This window comes from Schistocerca piceifrons, chromosome 1, assembly GCF_021461385.2.
Source record: "Schistocerca piceifrons isolate TAMUIC-IGC-003096 chromosome 1, iqSchPice1.1, whole genome shotgun sequence".
Lineage (NCBI taxonomy): Eukaryota > Metazoa > Arthropoda > Insecta > Orthoptera > Acrididae > Schistocerca > Schistocerca piceifrons.
Window position 1 is genome coordinate 146,874,908 of NC_060138.1, and position 14,397 is coordinate 146,889,304.

Here is a 14,397-nt window from a genome sequence, read left to right on the forward strand (position 1 = left end):
CTTTGTAGTTTTTTCACTTGGCGCTTATTTTGTGAGATATTTGGCCCGGTCGCGATCAATGGACCACCCTGTATATCTTGAGACGTTGTAATTCACGGCGCGTAAATTATCCAGACTACACTGAAGTGACAAAAGTCATCGGACAGCGATATGGAGATACACAGAGGGCGGTAGTATCTCGTACACAAGTATGAAACTGCAGTGAATGCCCGGAGCTGTCATTTGTACACAGTCAATTCATGGGAAACGGTTTCCCAACTGATTATGGCCGCTCGACGGGAATTAACAAATGTGAACGCGGAATGGTAGTTCGAGGTAGACGCGTGGGACATTCAGTTATGGAAATAATTGTGGAATTCAGTATTCTGAGAGCCACAGTGTCTAGACCGTGACGAGAATACCAAATTTCAGGCATTACCCCCCACCAGGGACAACGCAGTGGCCGATGCCCTTCACTTAACGACCGAGAGCAGCAGCGTCCGCATAGACGTGTCAGTGTTAACAGACAGACAATTATGCGTGAGATAACGGCAGAAATCAATGTTAATGAGCTACGGCATTAGGTGACGGACTAGAGAGCCTTTTCTAATAGCACGACATCGCCTGCAGCGGCTTTCGTGAGCTCGTGAATATATCGGTTGGACCGTAGATGACTGGAAAACGGTGGCCTGATCAGATGAGTCCCGATTTCAATGGTAAGAGCTTATGGTAGGGTTCGAGTGTGGTGTGGACTACACGAAGCTATGGATTCAAGTCGTGAACCAGGTACTGTACAAGAGGGTGGTGGCTCCATAATGGTATGGTTTGCCGTGTTGGGTGCTCTGGTCCAACTGAACCGATATTTCACTTGGAGGCCATTTGCAGCCGTTCATGGACCTGATGTTCCCAAGTCAACGTCAAGAGTGGGAGTCGGGGAGAGAGGATTCCGGTTCCACTATAAAAGGAAAAGACTGAGACTATCATACCCAGTATTGCAGCATAAGAAGCTTCATGTCTCTGTGTCGCATGGTTACTCACAGTGTCTTAGATAACGCGCAAAGCAGCTTTTACGAGGTGTACCGTAATTAATAGTGAAAATGATGATAGACGAGTGAAAATGTACTATAATACAAGCAAATATATTCCAGGTAACATGATTCCGAATACGAGCAGTTTACTAGATAATTGCGGAAGTGTGGTTATGAGCCCCCATTGAAGTATTGTTCGAGTTAGTAAAAAGGTTTTTCAAATATAAACTTTTTCATCAAGTCACCTGCTACATGGACTTGAATTTCACCCACAGCTTACGTTAAACAAATAGCAGAGCTTCAGCACGTTAAATGTTACAGTATACTGTTGACCCGCACCTGTCAGAGAAGGGTAACACGTTCTCGCATCTGCATGCAGGTCTGGACGTGTGCCAGCAGTGAATAACTAATTATTTTAAACATTCCTGTATCATCCCGATATATCTCCACATAACTGAATCTGTTGGAAGCAGTAAACATCAGTGCTCAGACCATCAGACCACTAGACACAGCTCAGCAGCTCCCCTCATCTAACCTTCACTTAAACTTCACATTTTCCCCAGTTCTGCCCAAACTGTCTGTTCTATTGTATGCCTCCATTATTTCTTGTATTTATTTACTTTCTTGAGGTTGTCTATGTACTCCATATACTCTGTAGTTTTCTAATTTGTACATCTTCACTATAATAAGAGAAAGTCTCCATGCCACAGATATCTCATGTAGCTTATGTATTTTCCGATATAAATGTCACCTCCATCTTTGTTTCTGCATCTTTTTCCTCTTCAAGCTATTCCTTAGTAGCCTTGTACTGCATTAATTTTATTTTATTGTGCACTTTCCCTCTTCTGTTAACTATAATTCTTTGCTAATATTGTCCTCCTCCCTCTCACCTCATCTTCGGTCGAGCACACGCAATTACAAAAACACTCACACACACACACACACAGTTTTTTCGAGGTTTAGTGCTAATCTTTTTCTGGTTTGGTCCCTTTATATTTATTTCCCGTTTAACTTTAACATTTCCAATTACGTTACCACTGCACAGTCGAAAATGAGGTTTACCCTGTGTTTGTACCTCTCTCGATGTTTAACATCTTTTTATATAGTGTTTACCAGTATTTTACCCTTTTCAATGGCGATAGTCAGTTAAAGTCTGAAGCTGGCCTAATAAGCTAAAAACGGCGTAACCAAATAAATTGGTCATTTCGTTTATAATCTTGACAAGATTGGAAAATTCGCTACTCCAGTTCCTCATCTTATCGAAATGAGTGCTGCACACTTAAGAGATGAACCCAGACTGAAAAATACAAAAAAATCGGAGCTGCTGATGTCAGGACCTAAGTTAAGGCCCGGCTCGCTCTATCCAGCGTGGGCACAATGGCGCAGTACATGCCCTCTTAGATCAGCAGAGAAATACACTGACGCCCCATTATGAATGTACCACGTTTTCCAACTTTCCCACGGAAAACATCCTCACATAATCCCGGGATTATGCTGCCCCAAAAAACGAAAGTAATCCTGTCGTTCAAGTTTTTCTGGAAGAACATGCGGCCCAGAGAAACCAACATCTACTACCCCCAACCACACATTGCATGAGAAACGTTCTTAATGTAACGACTTACACACAGCATTTCGATTTACGTCAGATTTTAGCCCAATTAGATGGGGACTTTGTCGAAAAATTTACATTTCAAATACGTCTTTGGGCAACGATTGTACTACACTACGTTTCGCTGGAGGCGTGGGTTGCGGCCCCTTTTTCGAGCAGGATGGTGAACTACATTGCTGAACACCTGTTTCAGTATCACTTACACTTGTTAAGCATGTATCGTGATCATTGTACTCCTCATGTACACTGTCCGCACAGTCGAGCATATACGACACCACACATTTCACTGACTCGTCTTGCAGAAACGCTAATATTTCATCTGTCACTTCTTTCTCACCCAGATAAATTCCTTGGGTTCCTTTCTAACGAAATATCAACTTCGACAACTGTTTTTGTAAATATAATACAATGTTTTCACTTTGTTTATTGTTAACACTGCTCTCCTTTTTGTCAGTACCAACAGCACTGTAGCACTGTTGTGAGTTACTCGTCGACCAAGCAGTTCAACTACGTCCCATAGCCTCATTGTGTGCGCACCATTGAATATTTCCAGTCCCGTCCGCTGATGCTGTTGGCAGCCAATATTTTGGTTGCACGGTAGACAATTTGTGGAGCGTAGAATGTTTGTAAACATCGTTGGCCTTTTGCGACGTCGCATGCCAATCGAATCAAAAGAAACGGCCATTTATGTAGCATACTTTGATATTTGGAAACTCACACATCAAAACGAGCAAATGGACCATCTATATACATACAATACTGGCCATTAAAATTGCTACACCACGAAGATGACGTGCTACAGACGCGAAATTTAACCGACCGGAAGAAGATGCTGTGATATGCAAACGATTAGCTTTTCAGAGCATTCACACAAGGTTGGCGCCGGTGGCGACACCTACAACGTGCTGACATGACGAAAGTTTCCAACCGATTTCTCATACGCAAACAGCAGTTGACCGGCGTTGCCTGGTGAAACGTTGTTGTGATACCTCGTGTAAGGAGGAGAAATGCGTACCATCACGTTTCCGACTTTGATAAAGTCGCGTGGCTGTAACGGATCGTGCAGCCACGTCTCGATCCCTGAGTCAACAGATGGGGACGTTTGCAAGACAACAACCATCTGCACGAACAGTTCGACGACGTTTGCAGCAGCATGGACTATCAGCTCGGATACCGTGGCTGCGGTTACCCTTGACGCTGCATTACAGACAGGAGCGCCTGCGATGGTGTACTCAACGACGAACCTGATGCACTAATGGCAGAACGTCATTTTTTCGGATGAATCCAGGTTCTGTTTAGAGCATCATGATGGTCGCAACCGTGTGTGACGACATCATGGTGAACGCACATTGGAAGCGTGTATTTGTCATCGCGTATCAAGCGGTGTAGTAGTATGGGGTGCCATTGGTTACACTTCTCGGTCACTTCTTGTTCGCATTGACAGCACTTTGAACATTTCAGATGTGTTACGTACGACCCGAGGCTCTACCCTTCATTCGATCCCTGCGAAACCCTACGTTTCAGCAGGATAATGCACGACCGCAGGTTGCAGGTCCAGGTCCTGTATGGGCCTTTCTGGATACAGAAAATGTTCGACTGCTGCTCTGGCCAGCACATTCTTCAGATCTCTCACCAACTGAAAACGCCTGGTTAATGGTGGCCGAGCAACTGGCTCGTCACAATACGCCAGTCACTACTCTTGATGAACCGTAGTATCGTGTTGAAGCTGCATGGGTAGCTGTACCTGTACACGCAATCCAAGCTCTGTTTGACTCAATGCCCAGGCGTATCAAGGCCGTTATTACGGCCAGAGGTGGTTGTTCTGGGTACTGATTTCTCAGGATCCATGCAGCAAAATTGCGTGAAAATGTAATCACATGTCAGTTCTAGTATAACATATTTGTCGAATAAATACCCGTTTAATCATCTGCATTTCTTCTTGGTGTAGCAATTTTAATGGCCAGTAGTGATATTACGTTTTTACTCGCACTTGTCAGTTTTTTTAATATATGACATATATATGGATACTTACGTTTTTTTTTGTAGACTATATATACTTATATACTGTATTTTATTAAGTGGTATTATGTGTTATGTCTTACTCTAGATAAAATAAATGAAATAATAGGAAAATCTGGGCACAAGAAGCTCAGAGTGGAGATAAGTTGACTGAAAAGATGGTTCGGTGTTGCAGGAGACGGCGCACCACGGCGCGGAGCTGTACCCGAGCGCCGCAGCGAGCGGGGGTGGAAGCGGCGGCGGCGCGGGGGCGGTGGACCTGAAGCCGTCGGTGGCGAGCCTGCAGGCGACCGTCATGTCGAACGCGACGCTGGCCGCCGCGGCCGCCGCCTCCGCCTACCAGTCGCAGCTGCTGCCGCCGGCGTGCCCGCAGCCCGCCGTGGGCGTCGGCGTGGGCGTCGGCGTGGGGGTGGGCGTGGGCGGCGCGCACCTACACCACCACCACCACGCGGCGCCGCCCGCCGCCGCCGACGCGCTCATCCACGACTACCACTCCTTGTGACAGTGGGCCGCTGGCTACGGGTACGGGCAGTGACCCTAGCCAGCGCGCTCGCAGGGCCCGCGCGCGGCCCGCGAGGCTTCCCAGCATGCAGCGCGACGCCGCCTCCTGCCACCGCCGCACCCGCCCTCTGCCGCGAGTTCTCCCGCGACGCCGCACCTCTTACTGCCCCGAGACACCTCGTCACCGTGGTGAAGCAATTCCTCCGCTCTCGACGGTGGACATTTCTTCCGCGCTGAACGGATTACTGTGCCCGACAAAACACTTTGCGGCACATAATTTTCCACAACAGCATCTCTTAGCACGTCGGTTCGCTACATCTCATCGGATTGTAGGTATTCAACAATACCACCGTCTAAATTACGTCGTTTGAAGGAAGTATTTGGTGCTTAACGGACAACACTCAATAGCATCGCAGTGACTGATGTGGTGACACGGGTAGCACGACAAAAGGGGGCTCAGTGTTCCAACATTGATGTACCGACAGAGTGCGGACTCTTCTGTGGAGGGCAGTGCAGATGGTGGTACGATGCAGAGAAAGACTCGAGACTTCCATTAACTATACCGGTGATATATATTTCGCACTCAGCAGTGACATTAACAATGTATTGCTGTATCTACAAGATGATTTTGAGTTATTTGAATCGACATTTGTATCCACACGCACGATATTCCCTCGAAGGGCTCTAGAATTTACGTATTCGCACATTCTTCCCAATGTTGTATTATTTCTAAGATAATAACCCCTATGATGATATCTGCTTAGTTTCAAAGTGTATGACAATACGCGAATGAGACATTCGTCTCCCTGACAGCATTCCTTAAGTAGAGGAAACCCTTTCATGGGAGAAACTTCCGTTAAAATTGTGCAAATTTCTGCCCTCTGGCGTTTTATCACCACCGTGAGCACAAAAACATGCATTTTTGTACCACTATAGTACATTAGTAGGGCCACCCTTCAGTACTTCTCCCAGACACGCACAGTTGAGCTACTGACGTACAACACCGTCATGAAAACGAGAAACGATTCTCGGAGGAAATCTGACACGAAATTTTGTAACATATTATATTATTGTTTTTACTTCATTGACAGTTTTTGACTTCTTCAATACTGACACAACAAGAGACGAGTGTGGAGCAGATATTTCCGCTAAAAGACAGTGCAAACGCATTAAACGAATGTGCACAAAGAGGGCAGCATTCAGCACTTTTCACGGCCTACTCTGTCATTTTGCACTTTCCTCGGTGTAATTTATTATATTAGAAGTCGCAAGAAGTGCTTCAAAACTAAATTTTAAAGAAAAAGTTCGGTAAAAGTGATGAATTCACATTTGTTGTGACTTCGGAAGTTCGTCAAGCTTACGTAATAAGAAGCAGACACTTTTGGATTTCTACGTTGATAATAAATTTACGAATTCCAATTCTCACTTTGCTTTCCTGGACGGTAATATGAGCGGCAGAAGAATCATGTGCCTTCAGGCAGTGCATTAAATGTTTCTTCACAGACTAGGAAGTATTCTCGCCAATTCTCATAGCCAGTATGTGACTACAGCGTACGTCAAGCGCACGCAAGTAAGGGTTACTTGATCAACACCTCAGATATCCTGTCACTGCGCATAGTAATTGCAGTAGCCTTCTTTGTAGCAAGAACACATTCACATTATAATCCGGTTAATCTTTCAGTACCGCTTAACAGTAATTATTATTATGACTGTGTGAAAATGTCTGCAAAAATACAGTGTTTCGTTGGCGCAAAATGGGCACAAGAACTGATGATGTATGTTATGTGACGCTGGCTTGCGATGGGATGGAAGGGCTGTTCCACCTGCGCCTGAGACGTCATCATAGATATGCGACAGAGAGAGCTGCCACGCCAGCCGGCCTGGACCGTGGCAACCCATTTCGGAACCATCCCAGCGGCTACAAATCCAGACCGTCGCCCTTTGTGCTCTGCCTTGTGTGTACATACTTACCTGCGGCCCCTCTGTATATATAAGTTATGATGGACAGAGTGTTGTACATATAAGATTTAGCGATGTAGTTCTTGTGAAACAGTAGTCCTCTTCCGCTAGGCAGCATTCATTTCCGATAACATGGGCTAACGTATAATACGTGCGCGGCTCTAAGCTTAAACACAACTGTGAATGCGTATGTTAAGTACAGATCAGCAATCATTGTATCTTACCTTGGTCTGGTCCATTGTCTCCATCGTCCCTATATAAGTTACGTGTGTAACCGCTTCGGAAGTACAATTACTATTTGCACAAATACAATGTTACTTATTTATATTAATAACGTGAGCAAAAGTTTTTTGTGTAGTCTATATGATCACTTAATTTAGCAAAACGAAACATGCAGTAAAAATGGAAAAATTTTGAAAAGATCGGTGACATTCTCTTATTTAGCTACTGTAATAGCACTGTCCAGTGGCAACAATGAAAGCCCACTTTATTGTGCCGTAAGCATTCTAGATGTGTGAAATCGTGATAATTTAGCTAGTGAACAGGACGCGAGTCTAATTCAGATCTCTGTCAATTTCAAGCACTGGTTCTTGCACGCTCCATCTTCAGCTTTTCTCAAATCTCTGTTCGTCTTCCAACTTCCATCTCACAAAATACTGTTAACACTCCGTGGCCGAAAGGATTTGCCTGAGAGACTGGCATTTCCGAAGCCCAGTTTTACTTAAAAAGATGTTTGTCGCTCTTAAGTAAAGTGCTTAGCAGTTTGATACTTACCTCGCAACACGGCTGATCAGTTCACCTCGCGTTCAGTAAAGGCCAAGGATTCCGTTGGACCTCTGGTGCGGTACTCAATCGTACATCAGTCAAGCGACAATTCTATTGTACCAGGAGACGCTTCCTTTAACGTAGGTAGTGTTGATTAGTGGGATGTCAAATCACGACTGCTGTATTACCACATGGCTCAAGATCCTCTGCACTGTGATTGCCCTGCATACCATACACAACCACTCCCCATTTGAATTTATGTGCTAATTTACATTCTAAAATTTCCTCAAACGGCACTACTATCCATTCTAATGTACCGTTCTCATCGAGGAAGGCTATGAAGGCTACCCGCTGCCTTAACAACTTGTTCCTGCCTCTGTCGATGTGCTTTCTCCATTTTTTAGACTTCTATAATACCCATCTGGTTTAGGTAGTTGGTCCCCTCCCCTCAATAAACACCCCTCTGCCAAGAGATATCTTAGCCACATGAAGTTGAGAGAAGAGGTAACAAAGTTTACCGTTATCAGCATCGTCTCCTTAAAAGGATTAGGTGTTGTAGTCACCTGTTCCGGCCCCTATCATCGACCCATCCATCTCTTATGAGGTCTATCTAGTTCTCTCTTTCCAGTCGGCTGATAATTCACTATCGTTTTTGACAGTCTGTTTTCTGTCACTCTATCAAAGTGTTCCTCCCGTTTCTTTCTGTTCTCCTGCCTTGTCATTAACTGAAAAGAGTTTTAAATCTGATCTTATTGTTTCATTACTTATTTTATCCATTTTATTACACAGCTCGTGAACTTTATTTCTGCTGCTTTTAGACTTGATTTTTCTTTTTTTGTTACTGTCCATGATAAGAAACCGTATACCAGAGTGTGTATAGCTATAAATTTATAAAATTTCACTTGTTTTTGCTTTCTTGTTTTTCTTTCCAAAGTTCTTCCAACTGTTCAGCAGTTGTCGTTGTCATCAAACATCCTAGATAACTGAAGTAGGAAACTTGTTCCAAAATTTTTCTCATTTATTATTATTTTCGATCTAACTGGATTCTTTCCTTTGAACGCCATTATCGTTGTCTTATTTGCAGATATAGTTAAGTTGTAATATATCGCGTTTTGGCTCGACCTATGTACTGCTCTTCGTACATTATCTTCAGTTCCCTATACAACTGCTTGGTCATCTCCATATGGCAGAGTATTTAGTGGTACCTAGAATCCTATTTTAATTCCAAGCTGTATTTAATCTTTTCACTTCGTAACTATGTCATCAATATATAAATTAAATAAAGTGATTGATAGACTGACCCCTGTCGAACACCTTGATTTGCTGAAATTTCATCTAGTATTTTCGAACCTGAACTTATAACTATTTTTGTGTTTACATGTAGACTCTTTATGGCATTAAAAAGTGTTTATGGAAACCTTTCATTTCCATTATTATCGACAAAAGGGTTTTTTTTCCTTATAACAGGCTTTCTGATAGCCAATAAATGCTAAATGCCTTTCTAAGCCGAATTCGCTACGTTTTTCAATAACTCGTCTTATTATAAATATATCGTCATTGCACAAACGTCTCTCTCTGAAGCCTCATTGTTCTCGTGTAATTAGTGCATCAGCGGTAGTTTGTAACCCTTAATTAAGAATTTTCCCATAAATTTTATGTCAGTGTTTAATAAAATAATTCCTCCATAATTTTCTGTGTCTTTCCTATTGCCTTTTTAAAATGTAGATGTAACTTTAGTTGGGTTCAATTCTTCAGGTATGGAACCATTCTTCCAACACATAATTAAAAACGAAGGAATAATTCTAAAATGATTCCTCCCTGTTTGATTAATTCGATATTAATGTCATCTAGGCCAATAGCTTTTCTATTTCTTTCTACATTTAAAGGTGCTTTTAACTCTTTTTTGTGCCTATTTTATCTACAGAATTATTATCAGGTTTTATAAAATAACTTCCTTCACTGTCTTCATCATACCATAAATTTCTGTAGTGGCGTATCCGTTGATTTTCTGTTATTATGGTAATGTTTTCAGTACCTTTTTCTGTTTTATTCATATGCTTCAATGTTCTGTCCTTTGTGAATGTCATGTTCAAATGAATCTTGCCCAGGATTCACTATGGTTCATTTTTATAAATTCTTTGTTTATTTCTTTTATATTTATTTCATAGGCTTCATATGTCTGTGTTTGCAAATAGGCGTAGGGAAAGGCTAACTTTGTACCCATCTTAAATTCGCCTTGATAAAGGCAGTACAATTTAAAGCGCATTTTCTGTCTCTTGGAAAAACTGAAAGGTGCTTCCCCGAGGACCAGCCTCCAAACCTGTCCACTGCGTTGCTGGACTCCAGCACTCGTTTCAGACTCGCCCCGGAGGTATTTCTTGCTCTCGGCCGCGGCAGGAGTTGGGATGGCCATCGTCACCGGAACAGAGCCCGCCTTGTGCTGGGACCGTCTTAGGGCGCTCTGTGCCCCCCTCCCCTTCCCCCTCCCCCTCCTCCCCCACCACTAATAATAGCCCCTCCGAGGCTGGACACATGCCATCAATTACAGCTTTAATTCCCGCGAGCGTGCTGGCGCTTCCACGAATACGTGGCGCGTTTCCTGGGTCCGACTCTGGCCGTCTAGCGTTTCACCAGATAACGCCCCTGTCTCCGGGAATGTCACGCAATTACGCGGTTGACCATGCCGTCCGCCGACCTTCCCCTCTCCGTCACGTCTTGAGCCACCGGCTGTCCGCTTCTGGGCAACAGCTGCTTCAATAACCGCGCTACCAGTTTACCACGGACAGCCAACTACTGCAAAATAACTTCGGGTGCCCGGTTTTCTTATCGTCTTCTGTCCTCTCGCCACTCCTTTTTTTATCACTGCTGTCCACGCCACTCTCCATTTAACAAAAATACATCTTCATTTTTAATTCGTGGGGACGCTGCGAGAGTGGCTGACAGCGTAAATTAATTATGTCACCAGATAATAAGGCCACAATGCTTCCCTTTTTTCTGCGTGCTCTCGTGTTTTCGCCCTTAATAAAGTAATTAGCGTTCCAACTCGTGATAATGCTGTCACAACATAACGTCAACCTCCAAAGTTATACTGCCTGCATCGTCTCTGTTGTTCGTGTAGCCCAGGAATTTTTCCAGAAAAATGCTACACCAGCAGATGGCTTGTGTAATTATCGACTTTATCAGTAACATCTCTAATCGGCATTACAGATGCACTTAACGAGGACACTTTTTCCATTTAGAGAGGAAGTTTTCGGATAATTTGACGGGCTACATCTTGACATTAGCAGTATTGCGTACCTTAGAATTAACTGCAGGCTTGAAACATTTTCTGCCTTATGATTACTCTCACTGAAAGATGGTTTTTTTGTGGTATGCAATTTAGATAGTGACAAACATCCGGACAATTAAGTATTCAGGAGATTCACTACAGCAGCCTACTTTCAGTTTTGATTGTGATGACTTTAACGAGAGCACGGTTGGAGACGATGGACCAGAGTATTGATGTGGGGGCACTTTCCTGTTAATTTTCGTTTAGTAACAACCGTAGTCGCATCTCAAAGTGTCGGACACGGATTGGCCAGATGCAATTGTAGGGCAGCAGCTTGTGAAAGTTCCTAATTCGGATTGCAGCTGTGACGTTCTTGCAGTTTGTGTCGTTGCCAACTCCCGTGAAAAAAAAAAATATATAAATGGACTTGTTCATTCTCAAGAAAGCACATTTTCAGCAGCGCACAAAAAGGGACTTTTGTTGCTATTACTTTTGAAAAATAAAAATATTGTACATGTCTCAAAACTTTGCACATTTCATTTCATTCCTGCTAGATACTTTCGTGTAAAGACGACATATAGTTCGAAGTCATTTCCAATGAGCTCTCTTGACCTATGCTAAAAAAAGTACATGGAACAAATAGAATGACTTTGGAATAAATGTCTTCTTTTCACTTTTCCCACAAATTTTTCTGTAGCTATCACCGACCAGATCAGCGAGACATCTCGATCGACGTCATACAAGTGAGTTTCACTTTTATTATTATGTCTTTATTACACATCTGGAGGTAAAAGTATCGAAAAGGAACAATTTCTAAACCATAACAGAGTACATAACAACAACAGGATGGAATTAATATTATAAGCTAAGAAAATATCACCAATTCTGTGTAAAAACATAAGTAGGATGTAGTGCATGAAGAGGCTGATTGCTTCTTACTGTCAAATCAAGATAAACAATTCCTCAAAATATTGTACCACATCCCCTCATAAGCTGAAGCTTACACATTTATTTAAAATATATATAGGCTTTGTCTCGTGGAAAGTGGAAGTGCAGTTAAAGTGACATAACTCGTAATAATGGTGTAAAGCCTGTGATCAAGTGACAGCTCTTGTTCAGGAAGAACAACTATAATTTGGTGATATTGAGCTTTGTCTAGTCATTAGTTCGAATCTGAGCCTGCATAAAATATTATTCGCTTTAACGTGGTTTAGATGTTTTTCTATTAAACCTGGGTTCCTTCTACGTGTCCGGATCTCTTCTACGGCTGTTGAGAATGGTTATGGTGATACGGGATCTCTCTCATTTCGAAACTCTCCATCATCATGATGAAGTATAATGAAAGCTGTAGAACTGACACGTAAGTTCCTTGGTATACTGACATAATGTGAATCAATAGATTGCTTCAAGAGGGCTGTTACTAATTTTGTTGAAAATGAGCTTCCACAGCAAGTCTGTTCAGATATTTTGTCATGGTCGAATAGGTGCTGCGATGTCCAATCCAATTGCTATCGTGGAGCATGTGTCAGTGGACATTTGGTTATCGGACAGGATATGTAGAAATCGACCGTGTCAAGATAAACTATTTGAATAAAGGTGCTGTGGAAAAAAAAACAAATTTCGTGTTCAACTATGGAGTTTCGATGGGATGCATTGCATATGCACCAACTGTGTTGTAACGTCCTAAACTGAATTCCACTTCTTTCGGCGCCGTACATGGAGTGAAACCGACTGCTAGTACTGTACGCCCGTGAGCGGGTGGTCCCGTTCGTCTATGTTAATCTTAAACAACTTATAAAATGCAAATGCAAATAAACTTCTGCAGCTACTGGAAGAGGTGCAAATTTGAAAGTAGAACTGAAACTGAAACGTATTCAGAATAACATAAGGCAGGAAAACATACTGAAAAGCAAATTTTTGGGAATAACGCTGCTTACACAGGAGGAGTTTATGAGTTTTTTATGAGGTGCAGTTTAAGACATTGACTGGGTGGGTAGCAAAAGACATAAACGTTAAGTACTTTTCGTAAATTGAACAGATTATTCAAAATTAAGCTTTCGATGTGTCTAGGACGGAAAGTTTGCAGTCTGTGTGTTAGTTCTGACTTATGGTAGGGAGAGATGGGGTTTCAGTGCCTGAACTAATCTAACACTGAGAACTGCTTAGACCAGAAACCAAAGAAATGCATTAGGGAACAGACTAGAGTGGAAGACGTATTTATGAGTGAAATGAAAATTAAATGATGATGAGCGTGACATGTAGCCACGTGAAATAATATTTAATCACAATATAATGTGAACCAGGCATTCAGTCAAATAGTTACTGCTCTGAATTCATGTGTAATTACACAACAGCAAAACACAGATTCAGGTCTTCCCGCTGACTGTCTATTTGCTGATATCACTGCGCAAATGGTTGAGGAATTACTACTATTAGATAGTAATAATCTCACATCTAGGAGTGAGATGCTGCAGGTCTTTGCCAGATGCAAATGTTAGTCATATGTTTTTCACAGGGAATTCCCTACTTGTACGACGGTTCATAAAATATTTGAAGAAAAATCTCCTTGTATTTGATTCTAGAGAGTGAAATTTTGTGTTATTGGGAGGTATGTCTTGACGATCGCTTTCAGGTCTTCCTGGTATGCAACACCTCCGTGCCAAATAATGAGAACTATTAAACTAACAGGTCTGTCTATTTTTACCACACGGTTAGCTTTCAGCGAGATGTTAGCTGGTTTTATTCTATGGCGTGAGATGATTCACACCATACAAGTGAGTTATACGCACAGTCACAGCTCTATGGGGTCCATCTTTTCGGACATTATTTGCGGAGGTCCCATGAATCCTATGCATTGGACGATTCTTGAACTACGTAATTTGAACCCCTATGAAAAAAAAGAGTGTGTGTGACCCTCGGTAGATAAAGGGGAAATAAAACTATCTCGAAAACCTTATTGACGAAATAGATTACGAAAAGGGATAATCACCTGAGAAACAAAAGATACAAAGATCATAAATAAAATTCTAAGGAAAATAAAAACAACTAAATACAACATCAGCTCTGGTAAGCTGTATATACTTTGTAAACATACAGTATCATAGTAAAGAACTGTCAAAATATCTCTCAAAAACATATTTTTTAACGTTTTGTAAGTGCAAAAAATATTTTACTTACCACAACTTGACAGAAAAGATATTACTGTAGATGCAATACGATCGTCACTTCCAATGGACGCGAGTACTAATGCAAAAATAAAAATTGAACAG

General features: G+C 42.3%; 1 protein-coding gene across 1 annotated transcript in view; it reads left to right on the forward strand.

Moving 5' to 3' along the window:
- Positions 1 to 4,981, forward strand: part of LOC124791091 (homeobox protein six1-like) — a gene marked incomplete at its 3' end in the record, with an annotated part of 426,719 nt that extends 421,738 nt beyond the window's left edge. The window contains exon 3 of the mRNA XM_047257837.1: positions 4,811 to 4,981. Coding sequence (XP_047113793.1) covers positions 4,811 to 4,981 — 171 coding nt within the window. The remainder of the gene's footprint in view (positions 1 to 4,810) is intronic.
- Between the last annotated feature and the right edge of the window lie 9,416 nt (positions 4,982 to 14,397).